We start from the raw sequence: 21,546 nt of genomic DNA, 5'->3' as shown, positions 1-21,546 counted from the left end.
CATGAAATCTTGCACCATAATAAATTTGTTGGTCCTGAAGGTGCCACACAACTCTTTGCTTGATGGTACTAAAACAACAATCAAAACAAGCAAGCCAAGATGCTGCAGTTCTTGCTGTTAGAGGGCATGATGAGTGGCAGGTGTGGTTCCCTTCGTTGCTTCCCTCTTCCCTTACCTGTTTACCTTCTATAATCATTGGTCAAAAGAAATGACCATGGGCAGGTTTGTTTCAATTACGTGGCCCTCCTCTCTCTGAAAAGTATGTTTTCAGGTGTCTTATTCTGTGTTGTTATTTATTTCATAAAATTGAAACACTGCTTGATTGTAAAAAAGTGAAGACAAAAACTCAACACAGTTTACAAAAAGGATACAACAATAAAATTATCAGTAAGAAAAATGAATAATTTAAGACATTCGAAAAGTTAAAACAGCAATAGACTAAAAACAAATTAAAACACACGTCAGCTTTTTTTAAACGTAAGGACAGGCTTGTCTAAACAAAAATGTTTTTAGCAGGTGCCAAAAAGATTACAGGGAAAGTGCTTGCCTGATGTCAATAGGCAGGGAGTTCCAAAGTATAGGTGCTACCGCAAGAAAAAGATCTAGTTCTTGCAGATGTGGAACAGGTGTTATATGGCACCTGTAAAAGTACCAGTTCTGCAGATTGAAGCCATTATGTGGGGCAAGGCAATCTTGCAGGTAAATTGGTTCCAAGCTGTTAAGGGCTTTGTATACCAATAGCAACACCTTGAACATGGATTGGTATATTGTTATATTCTTACTAAGGAAGGTGAACAGATCTAGAATCATATCGCCTCTTGGGAGGAGAAACTAAAGAGCATTCATCTCCTTTAATGCCTTCACAGATGGCTTCAAGAAGGTAACGTCAATGAGAAATGAAACAATGGTCACTTGCAACAACTCTACCAAGGAGTATCAACACCCACGGTTCCAAAAAGGGAAACCTGAACTGATGGCGAGCATCCAACGGAAGGTATTGCCCCCCTCCCTGTTCACAACCTGGTGAAGACCTTAGCTCTTAAATGCAGCCACAGTGATGTTGGTGCCACACACAGGATTCCTGCTTGTGCATGTGTGTGTGTGAGGGGCAGCATTGCCAATAAGCCTCCATAGCAGAGCTTACAGATGCCTCATTATTGCCGCAATACATGACTGATTCCCCATCACCTTCAGATTATTTGGGTATATAGGCTTGACCAGCCTTTCTCAACCTGGTACCGTCCAGACATCTTGGACTCCAGCTCCCATCAGCCCCAGCCAGTATGGCCAATGGTCAAGGATGATGGGAGTTGTTATCCTTCAAGGTGTGAAGGGGCCAGGCTGAGGAAGCCTGAACTTTACTGCGACTGGCTGTTACAGCCATATATAACAGTCATTTTTGTATGCTGCCTTCTGAGATTATTAAGAAATTGCAGTGTTTTATTTGAAAAATATATTGGTTATATAGGCTGAAATATACAGACTCCAAGTAATGTTCAAGGCTTCCAACTGTTTTCACTCATCTGTGCAATAGTCTTGCAAGGATGGCTCTTGTTGTTTGAATAGTCAGAGGTCAATAACTTTTGGCTGGCCTTAGCAGCCTAGTTCTCTTGCTGCTTCTGGACCGGTGTGGGGGCAAGTTCTTCACTGTGTCATCATTCTGCATCTCTGAGGGGGCTCCTCTGACCTATTGGGGCAATCCTCTCGTCCCCAGGAGTGAACAGGGCTCTCACTGTTCCTCTAATATTTTCTGAGGGTCAGTGCAAAGTTGATGAAACCCTCCACTTTCTTTCCAAGCCTGATTTCAGATCATTTTAGTGGGTGTGTCTCACAGTGACTCAGGACAGGGCCTTCTCTGTAGTGGTGCCTCGATTGTGGAATTCCTTCCCCTGCAGGTGCAAAAGGCCACTATGCTGGTTCAAGAGGAGGGGAGGATGACCTTGCGTGTGAACCCAAAGTTCATCTGTGGGGTGGGAAGCTGTGGTTTTCCTTTTGTGTGAGTCAGGCCTGTGCGAGGGAAATATCAGTGGCCTCTCAAGTGTTCCCTAAACATTTTTTCCAAACTGTACAAACCCACTTAAAGGGACAGATAGGTAGTCGTGTTGGTCTGCCATAGTCAAAACAAAAAAAATTCCTTCCAGTAGCACCTTAAAGACCAACTAAGTTAGTTCTTGGTATGAGCTTTCGTGTGCATGCACACTTCTTCAGATACCTTCTTTGTATCTGAAGAAGTGTGCATGCACACGAAAGCTCATACCAAGAACTAACTTAGTTGGTCTTTAAGGTGCTACTGGAAGGAATTTTTTTTGTTTCCACTTAAAGGGCTCACTTTTGAATGATGCTTGAATGAACTGGCAGTTTTCTTACTGAGGCACTCAGAGGCCATTTGTTTCCAAAATTATAGAGCTGCAGTTGTGCTGCTGCTGCCAGCTGAGGTGGTATATACACCAGATTTGGGATTTCTCCTGTGATAGATAGAGGTGAGGCTGGATGGCTTCCAAAGTCCTCGCTCTGCAAAAGCCAGTCCCTTAACTGCATTTGTTCCCTGCTTAAACAATAACTTGTCTCTAAAATCAGTACCTGCAATCTGATTCTGTCACAGGTGTATACATGCAAGGAGCCCGCAGCCAGCTCAACAAAAGACCAGCAGGCAATGCTCGCCGAATTCCGGGCCATGAGAGAACAGCAGGATGGCATAAGCACCAAGCTGGATACCGTGACCAGGTGTCAACATTTCTTCTGCTGAGTTTGTACTGTCTTGTAATGAGAGCCACTCTGCTCATTTTAGGCAACATCTTCAACTTATCTGCATTTGCAAAGCTATAGGTAGGGTGGGGGCGGCATAGCAGGATTTGGCACCACGGTGAAGTGTGATGCTGAGTGCAAAAATAAGCAGAATCTGGGTAATTTACACACAGTTTTCAGTGCCTTTTTCAGCATTATGGCTAAGTAGCTTGTAGGTACCATGAAGCTTCTATCTGTGCTATGTTTTGAGCTTCACTTGTGTGCCATGTTATCTGTTTGCAGAGCTCAGCTTAGGGCAGAGACCGAAATGTCCTGTTTAATTTCTGGGTAATTCAGCAGCATTAGTACTTTCACACTTGGCTGTTTCTCGCTTGCATTTAGGCGGTTCTGAAGTGGCCGTTAGAAAGAGCCATTCTATACCACTGGCATCTGTCTGTCTTGAGAGACAATGGAGTGTGCCTCCAGGGGTGAAGTCAAACTGCTGGAGAACCTATAGCTCATTTCTAATAAGGGCATATGAGGAATCCTGCTGGATCAGGCCTAAGACCCATCTTGTTCAGCATCATGTTCTCACAGTGGCTATCCAAATGCCTCTGAGAAACTCAGAATTGTGAGCAACTGATATTCAGAGGCCTGCTATTTCCAGTACTGGAAGCACACAGTTATCATGATAACATTATTTGTTCATGACTAATATACCAAATAAACTTATCCACCATTAATTTGCCTAATCCCATTTTAAACCAGTCACATTTGTTGATGATCACTACATCTTGTGCTTAGCAGATTTCATAGTTTACGCACTGCGTGAATAAATAATAACCATACACTTTCCCTCAGCTCTGTCTACACTGTCTACACTTTCCCTCAGCTCTGAACCATACACTTTCCCTCAGCTCTGTCTACACTGGCGTAGCCAACATGGTGCCCCCTAGATGCCCTATGCAATGTAGGCCCAAGCTATCTGAAAAGCCTTATTCCCTCATATAAACCTGCCCCGAACTCTAGATTTAGAGAGGCTGCTTCTAGGCTTTGAAGCTCTCTCCCCAAAGAAGCTAGACTGGCTCCCATGTTGTCCTTCCAGTGGTGGGGGAAGATGGTTTTATTCTGACAGTCTTTGGGGAGCTGTTTTTTTAAGGAAGTGTTTTTAACAGTGCTGTTGTGTTTTTATTATCTAAAAGATAATCATTAAAAGGTAACTGAGATCTTATAGAATTGAAACAATATAAAAACAAGTCTATTAAGAGTTACTTTTTAATGATTATCTTTTCTGTTTTTAGATTTTTTTTGTATTTTATCTTTGTCAGTGTGTCAGTCCCAGTTAGCAAAAGAATGTGAGATACAAATAAATGAAATAATAATTAATAATGGATATTTTTAACTACAGTTCCCAGCAGCCCCAGCAAGCATGGTCTAGTATTAAGGGATGATAGGAGTTGTGATCCAAACATCTGGAGGGGGCGCCAACTTCTGCTTTAGAAGGGTACAGTACATATGCATGTTTAACCTTTGCGATTTCAACTTTATGCTGTTGAAGACCAGCTGGTTGAAATAAAACAAATTAATTGCACAGAAGGTGGAGAGCTTAAAAGCTTTTATTGCATAGGGGTTTTTTTCTGGCATGGAAAGAGCTTTTAATCTCCCTGTCTTGCTTACCTGGCTCTCATGAAATCTTGGATGGCCCCATGAGATCTCACAGCCCAGTAAGCAGAGAGCTTAAAAGCTCTCTACCTTCCTTTGGTGTGCTGGCTCCAGAAGATTGCTCATGCATGGGCATTTCAAGTATATGTGTTTTTGCATATATACACAGCCCCTGCAGAAGATGCAATTGTACTGTACCTTCCAACTCAAGGACTGGTTGAACAGCAAGGGAGGTGTATGTGAAATTCCCCAGAACCAACCCAGCAGGCCTGGCATGATGAGGAACAAGAGCTGGTTAACTCAAGGGTCGTCAGGATTGGCGGTCCAAGTACATAATCACTGTTTTTCTGACACATCAAGCTGAGGTTTTCCACTGAGTGCGGCACTGAAAAGCAGCTGTGTCTACTATGCTTGTATGAAGTGGGTACATTGCCTTCCCACTTCTCATTTCTGGTTCTATATCTAAAAAAGCAGCATGAAATGTCCCCTGACGTTGTGCCATCATAAGGCAGGTATGTGACCATCTTCCCCTCTTCCTTAGTTCTTCTTACCTCCCTCTGTGCCTCTTCTTTCAGGGACACCACCTCAGTCCTTGAGGGAATGGGCTCTCTGCAACAGAAGGAAGATCAGCAGCAGGACGTCTTATCTCAGGTACCAGAAAAAGACTTTGCTTTTCTCCTGATGTTCCAGAGCAGCCTATGCCAACTAACTGTCCTCCTGATGTGTTTTGGACTATGGCTTCCATCAGTCCTGGTCAAATGGAAGTGGCATCTGGAGGGCAACACCCCTGTTTGTAAAGGCTGCACTATGGCATACCAGAAGTAGATGAGTAAAATACACAGAGATAGATGGTAATCTTTATGTCCTGTTAAGGCAGGGTAATTTAGCATAGTGGCTAAAGCTGAGCTGTGAATTTAGAAGTCCCCCCATTCAGAACTCTCCTAAATGCTCTAGGAGGATTATGCAAACCACTGCCTGCCTCGCCTCACCTCCATAATATGCAGTATGGGGATGATGCTTATTTGCTTAAAAGTATTTATGTACCATTCAATATTTTCAAAAACCTAAACAGTGTACAAGACACGATCTAAAACCAGTAAATGAGCAATATAAAAACAAATGAAACAGATATTCAGAGGATTCAAACACACAAATATGCTTCCCTGTTCCATGCAGCTTGCATAAAATCATTAACAAATAAGGCAGTCTCTGCCTGCAGGCTTGTTATCTAAAAGACACAACACAAGAAGAAAAGGCAGGCAGACAAGATGGAGGAAGAGGAAAACTAGCACACCAGTAGGAGAACACTTCAATCTCCCAGGACATTCTATACAAGATCTCAAAGTAGCTGTTTTACTACAAAGGAATTTCAGAAATAGACTGGAAAGAGAAGCTGCTGAATTGCAACTCATTACCAAACTTAAAACCATGGAGAGACCTGGTCTGAACAAAGACATTGGATTCTTATCTCATTATACATGACAAAGCCATTTTTCACCTTCTCACCCCTTGCTTTTTCCTGTAAGACCTATTGCAGTCGTTAAGAGTCATCAACAGGCTCATCACAGCTATCTGCCAATCACCCATTCCCACCACCCCTCTGAGTAATACCCCTCCCCACCTTCTCACTATATAGAAGGATCTGGCAACTTCTGTTTCAGTGTATCTGAAGAAGTGTGCATGCACACGAAAGCTCATACCAAGAACTAACTTAGTTGGTCTTTAAGGTGCTACTGGAAGGAATTTTTTTGTTTTAGCACACTTGGGTCACTAGTCCTAAATGTTACTGAGTAATTACTGCAATGACTAGTCTGAATGGAGCTGAGTGGAGATGGTCTTTCTTTGATGCACCCTGACGGAACTGCTTCTGCCAAGTGGCAGTTGAAGAGCGGGAAGAGCCCATGCTGGCTGCTGCATGGCAAATGCTTTTTCAAACTCAGGCCTTCTTCGGTAGCTTGCAAACCTGAACAGGGCAGGTGTGTCTTGATAGCTAACTCTCAGTGGGAACTGTCCCCTGACCCTGTGGCAATGGCTAAAAGGAATACATGGCTTCTAACATTCACTCACTCACTCATTCATTCATTCATTCATTCTCTCTCTACCTCTTTGGCTTCAGATCCTCCAGATCATTATGAATTGCATGTCTGAGAAAGGCAGGCAGGATGCCCAAAGGAAAAGGTAATTCTTACTACTTTCTTCTCCTGTTGCCCAAAATGAACCTATAAAATAATTCCCCCTGTTTAGTTGGGGAAAGAAGCCAAAGCTTGTATTTGCAGCATGCAGTGCTTTGACCTCTGGAAAACGTCTTAGACAAGACCAGCAGAAAGGGGTTTGCCGAGGCACTAAGACCCCAGGTACCCTCAGTGGTGCTTCTTTGAAATATGGTGCTTTCTGTTCATTTCACACTGTCACCACACTATTTTAAATATTGTGGCTTCATCTCTCTGATTTCTTATATCTGGTTTTGTGAAATATTTGTTGTGAGCGTGTATGGAGATACTTAGTGTTTAAGCTGTTTAGGGATGCTTTAGATACTGTGGCTTTCTTGCTTACCTGGAAAGGTCCCATGAAGCTGCCTCATACTGAGTCAGACCATAGACCAATATTTCCTATACGTTGACTGGCAGCAGCTCTCTGAGTTGTTCCCCACAAACCAAGCCCTCCTACTTGAGAATATTTTAACAGGAGATGCTACAGATTGAACCTGGGCCCTCCTTCAAGAAATGTGTGTGCCTCACCATTAAGAAGCTCCTTACCCCATGGTCCATGTTCACCTGTTACATCCTTGTCCTTTTCTCTGTACATCCCCACCTTTTATAGATGCTTGGGGAGCCATAGCTCGCAAGAGCTTGCTATTTTTACTTGGAGTGTTTGTGCCTGGTTCTTCAGCCCAAAAAGCTTTCAGAGTGGCTTACATATAATCAAAACAGGACAGTCCCCACCCAAAGGCTTATGAACTTAAAACAACAACAACAACAACCCCGACAACGTAGAAGGGAAAAGGGAAGGTGGGGCAGAGAAGAAAACCCAAACTCAAACACCGATTTCTAAACAATTGTTCCTATAATGCCCAACTGACACAGTTGAAGACCAGCAGGTGTTTGGTGGGACTGGGCCTCCAGCAAAGCTGACGGAGTGAGCTTCCTGCTTCCCTTCTCTCTCCCCACTGAGGTAGCCTGATGGAAGGGCTGCCCACAATTGATGGATGAGGGAAAGGAAGGCCGGAGGCGCTGGCCTGTCAAAAAAAGAAAAAAGAAAAGAAAAAAGCTTGGTAGGAAATTACGCATTTTAAATAATTTCACAAGACTGGCTTTCAGATTTTACTGCAGAAATCATACACGACAGAAAGCCTTTGTGAAGATACTTTATCAATCATCATAATATGATTGATATTAACAATACAGTAGTAAGTAGTAAAGGGATCTCCCATGCTGCAAAAGAGGGTAAAATCTTGAGCAAGTGGATAAGATTTAGGCCAGGGGTCTGCAACCCGCGGCTCCGGAGCCGCATGTGGCTCTTTTACACCTTTGCCGCGGCTCCGGAGCGGATACTAGCGAGGGGAGGAGGTGCATTGTGCGCCCCGAAACTCCCCACTGTGGCGGGCGCTGTACTGGCTGTGACGTCGCATGGGGGCGGTGCATGCATTAGTCACGCACTGTCCCGACGTCACCTTCCCGGTTTTGCGGCTCCCAGTTGTTTTTTCTTCGGAAAAAGGGTCCAAGTGGCTCTTTTTGTCTTAAAGGTTGCAGACTCCTGATTTAGGCCAACCTAAATGCCTCCTCCATTTCTTCTGCAGGTTAACCCAAGTAAGGATTGCCTTATGTGGAAGACACCTGCCCAGATGATTTTTTGAATTAGATGTTTTGGCCCTTCATTTCTTTCTAAGCATGTCATAAGAATTTGGTTATTTATGTGTGTGTGTGTGTTTTTCTCTCTCTCTCACTCAGACATCAGAATGATGCTTCAGAAGCCCCTCGTCCAAAGAATAGCCATCCACAGGCTCACAGTGCTAGGGAAGATCGTGAAACAGTAAGCTTTTTAAAAAATTAAAAAATAATTCTCCAGTTTTACTTTGTGTACAATAGCCCAGGTAAAAGATTTAACCAGTATGACACTAGTCAGACATTTTATTTATTTCATAAAATTTATACACCTGCTTGATGGTTGCGGGGGGGCGGGGTTAGGGAGAGAACATCAAGAGAAAATTAAAAATATCATCTGTAAAAAAGCACTTAAAACCTTCAAAGATTAAAATAAGGTAAAATCAGATTAAAACATATATCAACATTCTATATGTCTGGGTAGGCTTGCCTAAACAAAAGTGTTTTTAGCAGGCAGGCTGAAAAGAATACAGTCATACCTCTGAAGTTGAACGGAATCTGTTCCGGAAGTCCGTTCGACTTCCAAAATGTTTGGAAACCAAGGTGTGGCTTCCGATTTGCTGCAGGGAGATCCTGCAGCCAATCAGAAACTGCAGGAGCCCCGCTCCGGGCGTTCGGGTTCCAAAGAATGTTCGCAAACTGGTACACTCACTTCCGAGTTTGCGGCGTTCGGGAGCCAAAATGTTTGAGTCACAAGGCGTTCAGGATCCAAGGTACAACTGTACAGTGAAGGCACCTGCCTGGTGTTAGTAGGGAGTTCTAGAGTGTAGGTGTTGTCACACTAACACATCAGTTTCTTACTCTTGTCTCTTGCAGGCAGCTGTTCCAGGACACAGTGCAGACCACAGAAACTTGGTTGTGACCCATAACAACATGGAGGGTGAAGCAGGGGATGCTGATGGTGCAAATAATGGGCAGGCTGTAGTGCGTGAGCCCCGTGGGACTGGGTGAGTGTTATGTACTGAAGTTCTCACCCTGGGCCAGCAGGGGGATACTGTAGATAGTTCAGGTCCACATATGCAAATAAGGGATCGAAAGTGACTTTCAGTGATTGGATAGTTACAGAAAATGGTTACTGTTGCGTTCTAGTGGAGCTCTATATAAGCAGGCTGGCTGAACCCTTCAGTTCAGTTCTGTTCTGGCCTGTGAATAAACAAGAGCTGTTTGAAGAATCGCTGTGTCGTCTGATATGTTCACCCACAACTTAACAGTGAGGATGCAGAATTCAAAACGTGCATTGTGGTTTAGACAGGCAGGTTGCCTGGCTGTTTCTCAGTAAACAATTCAGAGGCTGAAGACGGTGCTGCAACCCTTTTTGCTTTGGGTGATATATGCATAGAGTGTCTCTCTTTGGCTGACTGCTTGGAAACCCCAAAATGCCAATAAATTGATACATGCTTCCCTGCCTCCCAAAGATTTGATTGTTGCTTCTTGCATAAGTAAGTGAAAACAATCAATATTCAGCAATCCTACCTAGAAGCCGCAAACATCTATTTAATTACATTTAACTTTACAGTCATTTTAGCTTTTAAACGAAGGCATCATTCCATAAGTTGCTGTGTGTTCTCGGAGGCCCTAAACCACGTTCTGTCAGTGTTGCATATGCAGTGCTTTTTTTCTGGGGGGACGCATACCCCTAAACATTTTGTGAATCTAAGTTTGGCCTCATTGAGGGGCAGTATTTCATTATGCGTAGGAAAATGAGAGCACCCCTAAACGTTTTTTAAAAAAGAAAAGCAGCACTGTGCATATATGTAAAGAGAAGTATGCCAGGTTGATTGAAAAGTATTGATTTTCTTGTCCGTTTCACTCTTTCAAACATGGGTTGTCAGTTTTTCTGTTAACGTTAAGTACGAAAGTTGTGGAGTGTTTTATTTTGGCAGAATACTGTACTTTCTAGTCACTTCTTCTTTAAAAGAAGCTAGTAGAGCTGGCAAAGTGTGCAAGGAAATGAGTAAGTACAAAACTGACTGAGTTTTGCTTGAACAAAGCTTGGAAGGATCCTAAACAGAGTCTTCCCCTGTGTTGGAGATCCTTGTAACTGGAGATGCTGAGTACTGAATCAGGGCTCTCTGCATGGAACCCTGTGCTTTGGTGCTAGGTTAAGTACCAACCTGCTAAGATTACACTTCTTGTTGTTGTATAGTCGTGTCCAACTCTTTGTGACCCCATGGACCAGAGCACGCCAGGCACTCCTATCTTCCACTGCCTCCCGCAGTTTGGTCAAACTCATGTTCGTAGCTTCAAGAACACTGTCCAACCATCTCGTCCTCTGTCGTCCCCTTCTCCTTGTGCCCTCCATCTTTCCCAACATCAGGGTCTTTTCCAGGGAGTCTTCTCTTCTCATGAGGTGGCCAAAGTATTGGAGTCGCAGCTTCAGGATCTGTCCTTCCAGTGAGCACTCAGGGCTGATTTCCTCAAGAATGGATAGGTTTGATCTTCTTTCAGTCCATGGGACTCTCAAAGGTCTCCTCCAGCACCATAATTCAAAAGCATCAATTCTTCGGCGATCAGTCTTCTTTATGTTCCAGCTCTCACTTCCGTACATCACTACTGGGAAAACCATAGCTTTAACTATACGGACCTTTGTTGGCAAGGTGATGTCTCTGCTTTATAAAATGCTGTCTAGGTTTGTCATTGCTTTTCTCCCAAGAAGCAGGCTTCTTTTAATTTCATGGCTGCTGTCACCATCTGCAGTGATCATGCAGCACAACAAAGTAAAATCTCTCACTGCCTCCATTTCTTCCCCTTCTATTTGCCAGGAGGTGATGGGCCCAGTGGCCATGATCTTCATTTTTTTGATGTTGAGCTTCAGACCATATTTTGCGCTCTTCTCTTTCACCCTCAATAAAAGTTTCTTTAATTCCTCCTCACTTTCTGCCATCAAGGTTGTGCCATCTGCATATCTGAGGTTGTTGATATTTCTTCTGGCAATCTTAATTCTGGCTAGGGATTCATCCAGCCCAGCCTTCCGCATGATGAATTCTGCATATAGGTTAAATAAGCAGGGAGACAATATACAGCCTTGTCGTACTCCTTTCCCAATTTTGAACCAATCAGTTGTTCCATATCCAGTTCTAACTGTAGCTTCTTGTCCCACATAGAGATTTCTTAGCAGACAGATGAGGTGATCAGGCACTCCCATTTCTTTAAGAACTTGCCATAGTTTGCTGTGGCCGACACAGTCAAAGGCTTTTGCATAGTCAATGAAGCAGAAGTAGATGTCTTTCTGGAACTGTCTAGCTTTTTCCATAATCCAGCGCATGTTTGCAATTTGGTCTCTGGTTCCTATGCCTCTTCTAAATCCAGCTTGCACTTTTGGGAGTTCTCGGTCCACATACTGCTTGAGCCTACCTTGTAGAATTTTAAGCATAACCTTGGTAGCTTGTGAAATGAGTGCAATTGTCCGGTAGTTGGAGCATTCTTTGGCACTGCCCTTCTTTGGGATTGGGATGTAGACTGATCTTCTCCAATCCTCTGGCCAATTCTGAGTTTTCCAAACTTGCTGGCATATTGAGTGTAGCATCTTAACAGCATCATCTTTTAAAATTTTAAATAGTTCAGCTGGAATACCATCACTTCCACTGGCCTTGTTATTTGCAGTGCTTTCTAAGGTCCATTTGACTTGTATAAACTAGTACAGAGTTCATGAATGGAGAAACCAGTTCCTAAACTGAAGTTACTGAAAATACAGACATGTGGGGGATATTCAGTGTGAATGAACAAGTGGCTGCCAGCGAATGGAAGCACTTACTCATAATTAATCTGTTTCTTTCAGTGAGTTCCATAGATTTGGTCATAGCCACTAGGCTCAATTTCTTGTTGAAAGTATTAAGTTACCCCCTGGCAGCCAGCAATGTGGTGTTTACATTCAGAAGCCTCAGGAAAGTGTCGATGCTGTGGCACAACAGGGGCTGGAGATAATCATTTTAGGAGGCTTGTGGATTTTCCATGGGGTATCAAGTTAATGGGCCAGCGGTCTTAGCATGCCATTTATGTTGTGGCTTGCTTAGGGTTATAGTTAGCTTTGTATAAAATGAAATAGAAGTGGTGGCGTGTTGCTTTGACTATATTATATGCTAAGAAAAAGAAGCAAGGGTACTGGATTCTCATCTTGTGCCTGTGGCATGTCCCTTAGGGAGGCCCAAGTGCCTGCAACAGGAGGCACTCCTGCCAATAGCAGACTTCAGTCTGTGGACACTCCACCCCAGACCAAGGCAAAAAAGAGAGCTTCTGTGAAGCTGCTTAACACCTTGGCAGCCCATGTCAAGGCAAAAAAGACCAAGATCAAGGCAAAAAAGAGAGGTTCTGTGGAGCTGATTGACACCTTGACGGCTCATGTCCGTGGAAAACAAGCACGGCTCATCACTTCTCTTGACAGGTGCACCTAGTTTCATGGGGACCAGTCTGATTCCTTGAGTTGGGCATTCTGGTAAATCAGCTAGCCCAGCAGTTTCCAAAGTGGGTGGTATCCCCTCCTCGTAGGTGGTGGGATTACCTAGGCAGGTGATAAGAGGCAGGTGGTTGCTAGAGGTGTCAGTAGTTTTCAAACCTTGAAAAACTGGTGTCACTGGATCAAATTCATCAATTTGGTTGAATTAAACTAAATAGTTTCAATTGAACTTTGAATAAATATGCAATTAATTGTTCCTGTTTTGAGTTTTATTGAGTTTTAGCTTCCTTATTGGGTTACGCAAAGCAGTATTCTGAGCGATGCTCTGGGGATGAGTTTATGGAACCAAGGGGGCAGTTGCCAGGAAAAGTTTGAAATGCCAGACCAGTGGTTCCCAAAGGATGATTCATTAGTGGCCTTGGGTGATCATCTAATGCAGGGATGAGCTGACTTCAAGGGCTCATCCACACTTTCGTATATGCCATGATAGGCACAGGTCCATGATTTATAGGTGTGTTTGCTGCTGAACAAGAAGAAACATCAATTGGGTTTTCTGTGGATTGGTGTTTGTTCCACTTCAGTGATAAGCAACAGGTTTTCTCAGGGAAAGCACTGAGGCAAGCAGAAAACCGCTCAGACCAGTCCTACAAATAAGGGGCCTGTGCCTGGAAATCATGGCACAAATGGAAGTGTGAGTAAGCTAAAAGTCTTGCATGATCAAGTCCCCTCTTCTCTCCCATCAGGTTTCAATACCACTGTTCCACCTGTGTGTTAAATTTACAAAGCAGAAGTCAGGTGCCTCTTCAAGATATTTTCACAGTTAAGGCATAATTCAACCAGGGTTAAGTGATGCTGTGTATGTGTCCTTGCTTAAGAGCAGCCTGCCTTAATGTGGTGCCCTGCAGAGCAGCCAGCACAGGTTGGGAGAGACTGCCTGCAAACATGAAGAAGTGCCTTTCTGAGATCACATTTAAGCTGAGTCCTCTTGGCAAAAATCCCAGCTTTGTTGCTGACCGATAGCTAAGTTCATATGGATCTACATATTTCAAAGCAGGTTCTCAACCACTGAGCTGTGGCTCTGCCCATCAAAGCTAACCTTTGCACCTATTTTTATTGTTAAGGCTAGTTGGGAAAGGGCCATAGCCTACTGGTAGAGCATTAGCTTTGCATGCAGAAGGTCCCCAAGTTCAATCCCCAATGGTGGCTCCAAGTAAGGCTGAGAGAGATTTCCTGTCTGAAACTCTGGAGAGCCACTTCCAGTCAGTGTAGACAACACTGAGCTGCATGGACCAATTTGATTTAAGGCAAGCTACCCATGTTCTTTTGTTTTCTATTGGAAGGTGGGACATAAGCACTTTATTTAAAACAACAACAACCCTGCTACTCCACATTCCTGCCATTGAATCAAAAGATCATAGAATTGCAGAGTTGGAAGGGACCCCCAAGGCTCATCCAGTCTAACCCCCTGCAATGCAGGAATCACAGCTAAAGCACCCCTGACAGATGACCATCCAACCTCTGTTCCAAAACCTCCAAGGAAGGAGAGCCCACCACATTCTAAGGGAATTCATCCCACCATGAAACAGCTCTTTGATCAGGCTGCTTCTTTCCTTTGGCTTCTCCCATGAATGTGGCAACGCTTGCCTTTTTTCTTCTACCTATTGTTTAATTTTAGACTTTCTGCTTTTCTTCATAGAGAGGAGGGTCAACACTTCATGAATTTATTCATATCAAACACTGTGAAGATTGATACGCAGCTGAGTGAGGAGGAGCAAAACGATATCTCAAAAATACTTTCTTGGGTAAGTTCATCTTCATGTAGGCAAGTTCCTAGATTTGTAATAGTGGCACTCATTCATGCAACAAAGGACGAAAACAGCATTTTTGGATTTAAAAAAGTGGTTTGCCATTGTACTGCCATCTCGGTTGTGAATCTTGGGGGAGGGCAAGGTCCTGACTAACTGCAGATTTGAAAGCTGAGGCAGCTGAATAGATCTTTGGGTTGGGGTACTTAGCTGGTTTCAGTTTTGTTATAATACACCCATTGTCTAAAATGTTTTAAATAGTTTTAAACTGTTTTTGTCTTGCATGTTTCTTGTTTTTTGTGGAATATACCTGGGGAGAGAGGAGCTAGGAACAGCAGGCCCATCACAGTGGTTCAGGGTAGGGGGAGGAATGATGTAGGAGCTGGGGTGGGCAGGGTAAAAGGCACACGGCACAGGCAGTTGGTGACTGCCACATGCCAGTTCCTCTTTGAACTCGAGTACTTATCAGCCAGCCGTCAGGTCTTTGGCTGCTGGTGCTGAATGCGAAGTTGGCTCGGAGTGAGACCATCTTCATCCATTGTTCCACTGTGAATGTGGAGGCTTGTCTACATGATATAATTGAGACCTGAGTGGGTGAGCAGGGTGGAGTTGGTCTCACCCAGTTGTGCTTACCTGGATACTTGATACTTGGTGCAGCATCAGGGCAGACTTGAGGGTCAGGGAAGGGAGTCAAAACAAAAAAAAATTCCTTCCAGTAGCACCTTAAAGACCAACTAAGTTAGTTCTTGGTATGAGCTTTCATGTGCATGCACACTTCTTCAGATACACTGAAACAGAAGTTGCCAGATCCTTCTATATAGTGAGAAGGTGGGGAGGGGTATTACTCAGAAGGGTGGTGGGAATGGGTGATTGGCAGATAGCTGTGATGAGCCTGTTGACGACTCTTAACGACTGCAATAGGTCTCATGCTCTCCTGGCTTCAGCAAAAGGAACCTGAAGCCTCTGGAGCGCAACAGGAACTCACACTGCGCTCCGAAGACTTCAGGGATAGCCGGAGGCTTTGGGTTCCTTTTGCTGAAGCCAGGAGAGCAAGACTCTCCCGGCTTCAGCAGAGAGGGAGAGCTGTGCAGCGCCCCTTCAGCCAAGCGGGAGGAGAAATGGAAGGGGCTCCATTTCTCCTGCCGCTTGGCTGAAGGGGTGCTGAGCAGAGAGGGGGAGAATTTTTTTTCTTGTTCTCCCCCTCTAAAACAAGGTGCGTCCTATGGTCGGGTGCATCCTATAAAGCGGAAAATACAGTAACTACCAGCCAGTTGCTTATCTCCTCTTCTTGGGGAGAACAGGATGCTGGACTGGACTGGCTTAATCCAGCAGGCTCTTCTGATGTTCTTACAGTATGTTCTATGTGAGAATCAGGAGAAAGAGGTTCCCCTATTTAAAGTCTCTTGCCTGATTGGTTGTCAGGGGGAACCTTATTTGGGTTGATCAAAAGTCTAATTTCTTGGTTTGTACTTTCAGACCTTTGTCCCTGAGATTCAGGATCAGAATGTGGACTCTGTGGGAGCTCTAGACTATAGTTTGGAAAACATAAGCGGCAGAGGCTTTTTCACTGACTGGCAGAGAGATGTGGGGCAGTGCTATGGGGAGAGGTGGCTCTGAGTTCACAGTCACATTTTTTGTCTCTTTTGGGGCAGCAAAATTACCTAGACTCAGTGGCCCTATCCAAACAGGTTTGCCAGATAGATAGAACAGTAGGAATAGTATTTGTGAGGGAAAAGCTCTTGGGCAGGGGTCAGCAAACTTTTTCAGCAGCGGGCCGGTCCACTGTCCCTCAGACCTTGTGTGGGGCCGGACCATATTTGGGAGGGGGGAATGTACACATTCCTATGCCCCACAAATAACCAAGAGATGCATTTTAAATAAAAGGACACATTCCACTCCTGTAAAAACACCAGGCAGGCCCATAGCTGTCAACCGTCCCTTATCCCAGCACCGTGTCCCATTGCTTTCCCTTATTGATGATGTCCCTTAAATTTCCCGGGTTTCATGCTCGCCCAGCTTGGGAGGGAAGCAGTGGCTCAGGGTCCTCCGCCGCGAGAGAGCACACGCGCTCGAGCTGCCGCGTCTCCATCTCTCCCTTTTCCCCCTCAGGGGCGCATCATGAGGAGACGGGTGGCGACGGGCGGGCAGACAGCCCCTCTTTTGCGAGACTTCCGCCGCGCTGCCAGGGGAAGCCTGAGGGAGGAGGAAGAGGAGGGGATGGAGAAGGACGCAGAAGGGCGGCACTTCAGCGACCGTGGCGGCGCTGCAACCGCCTCATGCCGGGCTGGTGGGTGCGTGGGCGAGAGTCTCTCTCCCTCCCTCCCTCTCTTTCGGGTGGGGAAGGGCCAATGGAACTCCTCGCACCAGGACGACAGCAGGCCCGACATGCTGCTTTGCATACCCTCCAACCAGTGCAGCATCTTAATGAGTGATTTCCCTCTCTGCATCCCTTTCATAACTCTATTTTTATAAATCATTTGTCCATCCATAGTTCAAATTTTTACTACAAGTTTTCTGCCAATCCTACCAATGTATGTAACTCTTTACAATAGCTTTTCAACTAAATTATAAACTTTCCCCATTCTTTATTAAAGAGGTCCTCTTCCTGGTTTCTAATTCTGCCTGTAAGCTTTGCCATCTTGACGTCGTTCATCAGTTTTGTCTGCCCCTCTTTGGAGTTGTAGACCCTTGGGATCATCTAGTCCAACCCCCTGCAAAACACAGTCAGTCGCAGCCAAAGCAGCATGACTCCATCAGTGCTGGATTTCTGTATAAGCTAAGCCAAAATCCCTTATTTTGGCTGCTGGTCCCTTATTTTCAAATCTGTAAGTTGACAGCTATGGGCAGGCCCCACAAATAACCCAGAGATGCATTTTAAATAAAAGGACACATTCTACTCATGTAAAATCACGCTGATTCCCAGACCCTCCACAGGGGTCGGATTGAGAAGGCGATTGGGCCAGATCTGGCCCCCAGGCCTTAGTTTGCCTACCCATGCATTTGGGCATGTGGCAAATGGAGTCTTTTTCTGGAGTTTCTATAGGACCTGCCTGCTCTACGCAGCTCTGCCTTAATTCTCACAGCTTCCAAACAAGGAACTCAAACAGGGATGGAAGGCCACATTTTCTGTTTAAAAAAAGATATTCCATATCTGCCAAAAGAAAGGAGCAAAACAGGCATGTAGCTAAGTACCTGAAAAACAGAGATAGTCTGACCTGCCCATCTCTAAAACCCAGATAACTGTCATTTGAACAGAATGGTTGGGATTCTCTCCCCCCCCCCCCCGCTCCCCAAAAGCAGTTTTCTGAAGAAGTCACAGGAGTTGAGCTGCTTCAAAGTGCTTTAAAACCTTGATTTCATCCGGACAGAAAACCTCCATTTCTGAAAGAATTGCAATCAGCATGCGTGTGAGGAGAAGGCCCTCCTATACCTGAATGCTTGTCAAGGATTATGAAAAGTCCAAAAAGCTACTCCCCAGCCCCCAACTTTCAATAGATTCTCCCCCACCAACCTGCCCACCACCTCTGCCCAAGAAAATGTCACTCTCCTGTAATGGAGGCAGGGGATCCTGTGTGGTGGCTTTTCCCCCACCATAGAGAGGGCACTACTCCAGGGATTAGCGTTAGGTGCAGAAAACCTATCATGGTAGCTACAAACTTCTGATTTTCTCTTTAGCCTTTAAGTGGCACCAAATAGCTTTCTTCCGATTGCTGAGTAGCTTAAGGATGCTTACCAAGCTAGACTGATTATGAGGGGGCGGGGGCGGGCGGGTGATGTGGTGATTCTTTTGACTGGCCTTGAGTTGCTTTAGCAATTGCCTTTCTTGTGAGCGTATCTGATAGGCTGGGAGATTAGATGAACCTTCTGGTGAATTTTGTTGCCATTGGCAGCAGCTCAAGTGCAGTATTCCTGGCCGAGGCCCCTTCACCTACTCATATGCGTTACCAGTTTGTGGTTATCAGCTCTGTGCAAATTTTGAGACAAGCTCATCTGCTGTTTGAGCTCCCTGGCTTCGCTTAGAAGCAAATAGGACAGCATTTTTTTAGGGGTCTCCTAATGAGTCCAAACCTTAAAAAAAAAAAAAGGTTTAGATTAAAAAGTTTAGATTCAATAAAGAAAGAAAGAAAATTCATAAGGATAAAAAGCAAAGCCAGAAACTTACACACATTTAACTTGTGCACGTTCAGCTGGTCCCTTCCAACTCTACAGTTCTTTGGTTCTGTGATTTAAATGCACGGCAATAAAAAATGAAAATTAAAAGCCAGAGGTTCCAGGATAAATAGCATCCAGCCACCACTGGGTTTTTACTGTACACGATTTTGGCTTTAGGCGTGATCCCCAGAATGTAACCCCTGCGTAAGTTTCAGAGAGGCTTCACTCCGAATATTACAGCAGATTGAGCATTGTCATTAAACATATTATTCCAAAACATTAACACACACCCCCCTCAATATTTCCAGAAACCTGTTAGGCTGATTCTAACAGTATTCTTTTATAATAAATTAACTCAATAATTGCTAATATATTCCAGATTTTTTCAATCCATGCACATATTGTAGGAGATGTACTGCCCACCCCCTATTATTATTATTATTATTATTATTATTATTATTATTATTATTAGTTTTCATAATCTTAGTAGAAGTTATAAGACATAATACTGATTATTGATCATTTTCCAGGATAGCATGCTTTAGATAGGTCAAATAGAACTATTTTAGATTCCAAGGGTATAAGGGTATCCTAACATGTCAGAAATATTATCCCAAACAGATTTTTAAAATATCCAGACCATCACATTGGTTCTTCATTTGAAGCATCTGTACCTCTTTCTACAAATCAGATTGGGTGGGGATGTTAAGTTCTTTCATCCTGCACATGGGATGGACATTCTGTCACGGACATTGCAGAACAGGGAGGCTGGGTCTACTCTTAGGTCAGGGAAAAGGAGCCCAGTGGATGAAGAATGATCCCTGATAACTTCAAGGCATTTCCCCCCACCACAGTTCACCCTTAAGTACATCCACTTTATGTCCTGTTTTCCTGAACTCTGTCTAACTTCCCTTCAATATTAGTTAGGGATCCAGTACAGTGGTACCTCGGGTTACAGACTCTTCAGGTTACATACGCTTCAGGTTACAGATTCCGCTAACCCAGAAATATTACCTTGGGTTAAGAACTTTGCTTCAGGATGAGAACAGAAATCGTGCTCCGGCGGCACAGCGGCAGCAGGAAGCCCCATTAGCTAAAGTGGCGCTTCAGGTTAGAACAGTTTCAGGTTAAGAACAGACCTCTGGAACGAATTAAGTACTTAACCCGAGGTACCACTGTACTTTAAAGCCCCCTGTGTTATACTGCTTGCATCTGCCTTTGACTCCTTGAGAAGTTTTCCTCCTTTCCTCGCTCCCTCTGCCTAGCCTCCCCCCCCCCCCATTTCTGGGCCTGTCAGAGGTAAACCTCTTCTGTGTGTTTAGATAGACAGTGGGGAATATCTCTTCCCCAATATTTTCTGCCTTCTTAGAAGAAAACGTGATCACTTTTTATTTCTTAATAAGCTCCTTTCCGAAGACATTTTGGGTTTTGCTATTTGTAGTACAGTGGTGCCTTGGGTTACATACGCTTCAGGTTACATACGCTTCAGGTTACATACGCTTCAGGTTACAGTCTCCGCTAACCCAGAAATATTACCTTGGGTTAAGAACTTTGCTTCAGGATGAGAACAGAAATCGTGCTCCGGAGGCGTGGCAGCAGCGGGAGGCCCCATTAGCTAAAGTGGTGCTTCAGGTTAAGAACTGTTTCAGGTTAAGAACGGACCTCTGGAACGAATTAAGTACTTAACCCGAGGTACCACTGTAATGCCGCAGTGGCGTCTACCGGCAACATCAACCCTGTAAGTGTTGCTCACAAGTGTGGTGTGTAGTCTGACCTCCTGAAAGAATGCCCTGTCTAGGTTTCCAAAGGGAGAATGGCTGGCTGACAATGGGGAGCCTCTCTTGCAAAATGCAGTGCAGCAGGGACACTTTGGTTGGTCTTGTTTTGGGAACGTGGGCACTTCAGGCTGCTGGGTGGCAGGAGGATTGCAAGCCTGGACTCCTGGCTTTCATGCAAATGTAAGATAAAATAGTTTCAGGGTGAGAGATCGAATTGGAGCAATGTATTTGATTATTAACTCCCATTGCTCGGTCCTTGCTCCTGCCAACCTAGCAGATAGAAAGCACACCAGTGCAAGTAGATAAATAGGTACCGCTCCGGTGAGAAAGTAAGCGGTGTTTCCGTGCACTGCTCTGGTTCACCAGAAGCGGCTTAGTCATGCTGGCCACATGACCCGGAAGCTGTACGCCGGCTCCCTCGGCCAATAAAGCGAGATGAGCGCTGCAACCCCAGAGTCGGCCACGACTGGACCTAATGGTCAGGGGTCCCTTTACCTTTACTTTATTTGATTATTTCCTCTATATCCCACTTTTCCCTGCAAGGCTCTCTCATTTTATCCCCACAGCAACCTAGGCTGACATGCAGTGACTGGTCACACCCAATGAATTTCATGGCTGAGTGGGGATTTGAACCCAGTCACCCAAGGCCCTGGTCCAACACTTGAACCACTACATCACACTGCTTCTCAGTGAATGTGTCATATTAAGAATTACACTGGAGGTGCAAAAAGAAGAACAGGACACATTACTATATGCAGTGAACCTGTAATTCTGCATAAAAATACTGGAAGATGATTATTAGAATAATAACAAAAAAAATTGAAATCTGAACTTCCCTTAGATCCGGTCTGATTGCTGCTTGGCAGCCAAGGCTGGTTCTCAGTGCTTTTTTAATTATTTATTTAAAATGTGTATACACTGCAGCTAAGCAGAGCAGAATTATCAGGGTAACAGACCCCCCCCCCTATAAAAAAGTTACTTTGGATGACTTACTGTTTTAGCTGACACACCTAGAATATGTCAAACACATACTGGGATTTACTGGTACACATCTGGGGGCAGCTGCAGCAGTGCCCCAGGTGAGATTCTAGAGCCTAAGCAGAGTGTCAGTGGTAAAACATGAGGAAATGACATGCATGAATTTGGCCTCT

The 21,546-nt window shown here is 44.5% G+C and overlaps 1 protein-coding gene across 2 annotated transcripts in view; it reads left to right on the top strand.

Annotated features, from left to right (window-relative positions):
* Positions 1–21,546, top strand: part of LOC114589369 (heat shock factor protein 3-like) — a 62,995-nt gene that overhangs the window by 31,839 nt on the left and 9,610 nt on the right. For both annotated transcript variants that reach the window (XM_028715735.2, XM_028715734.2), the window contains exons 3-9: positions 867–994; positions 2,603–2,724; positions 4,962–5,037; positions 6,503–6,564; positions 8,334–8,415; positions 9,084–9,214; positions 14,357–14,462. In XM_028715735.2, the coding sequence (XP_028571568.2) occupies positions 867–994; positions 2,603–2,724; positions 4,962–5,037; positions 6,503–6,564; positions 8,334–8,415; positions 9,084–9,214; positions 14,357–14,462 (707 nt within the window). The remainder of the gene's footprint in view (positions 1–866; positions 995–2,602; positions 2,725–4,961; positions 5,038–6,502; positions 6,565–8,333; positions 8,416–9,083; positions 9,215–14,356; positions 14,463–21,546) is intronic.

The sequence above is a fragment of the Podarcis muralis genome, chromosome Z, assembly GCF_964188315.1.
Source record: "Podarcis muralis chromosome Z, rPodMur119.hap1.1, whole genome shotgun sequence".
NCBI classification, from domain to species: Eukaryota; Metazoa; Chordata; class Lepidosauria; order Squamata; family Lacertidae; genus Podarcis; species Podarcis muralis.
Note: the sequence above shows the minus strand (reverse complement) of the source record. Positions and strands in the feature narration are given on the sequence as shown.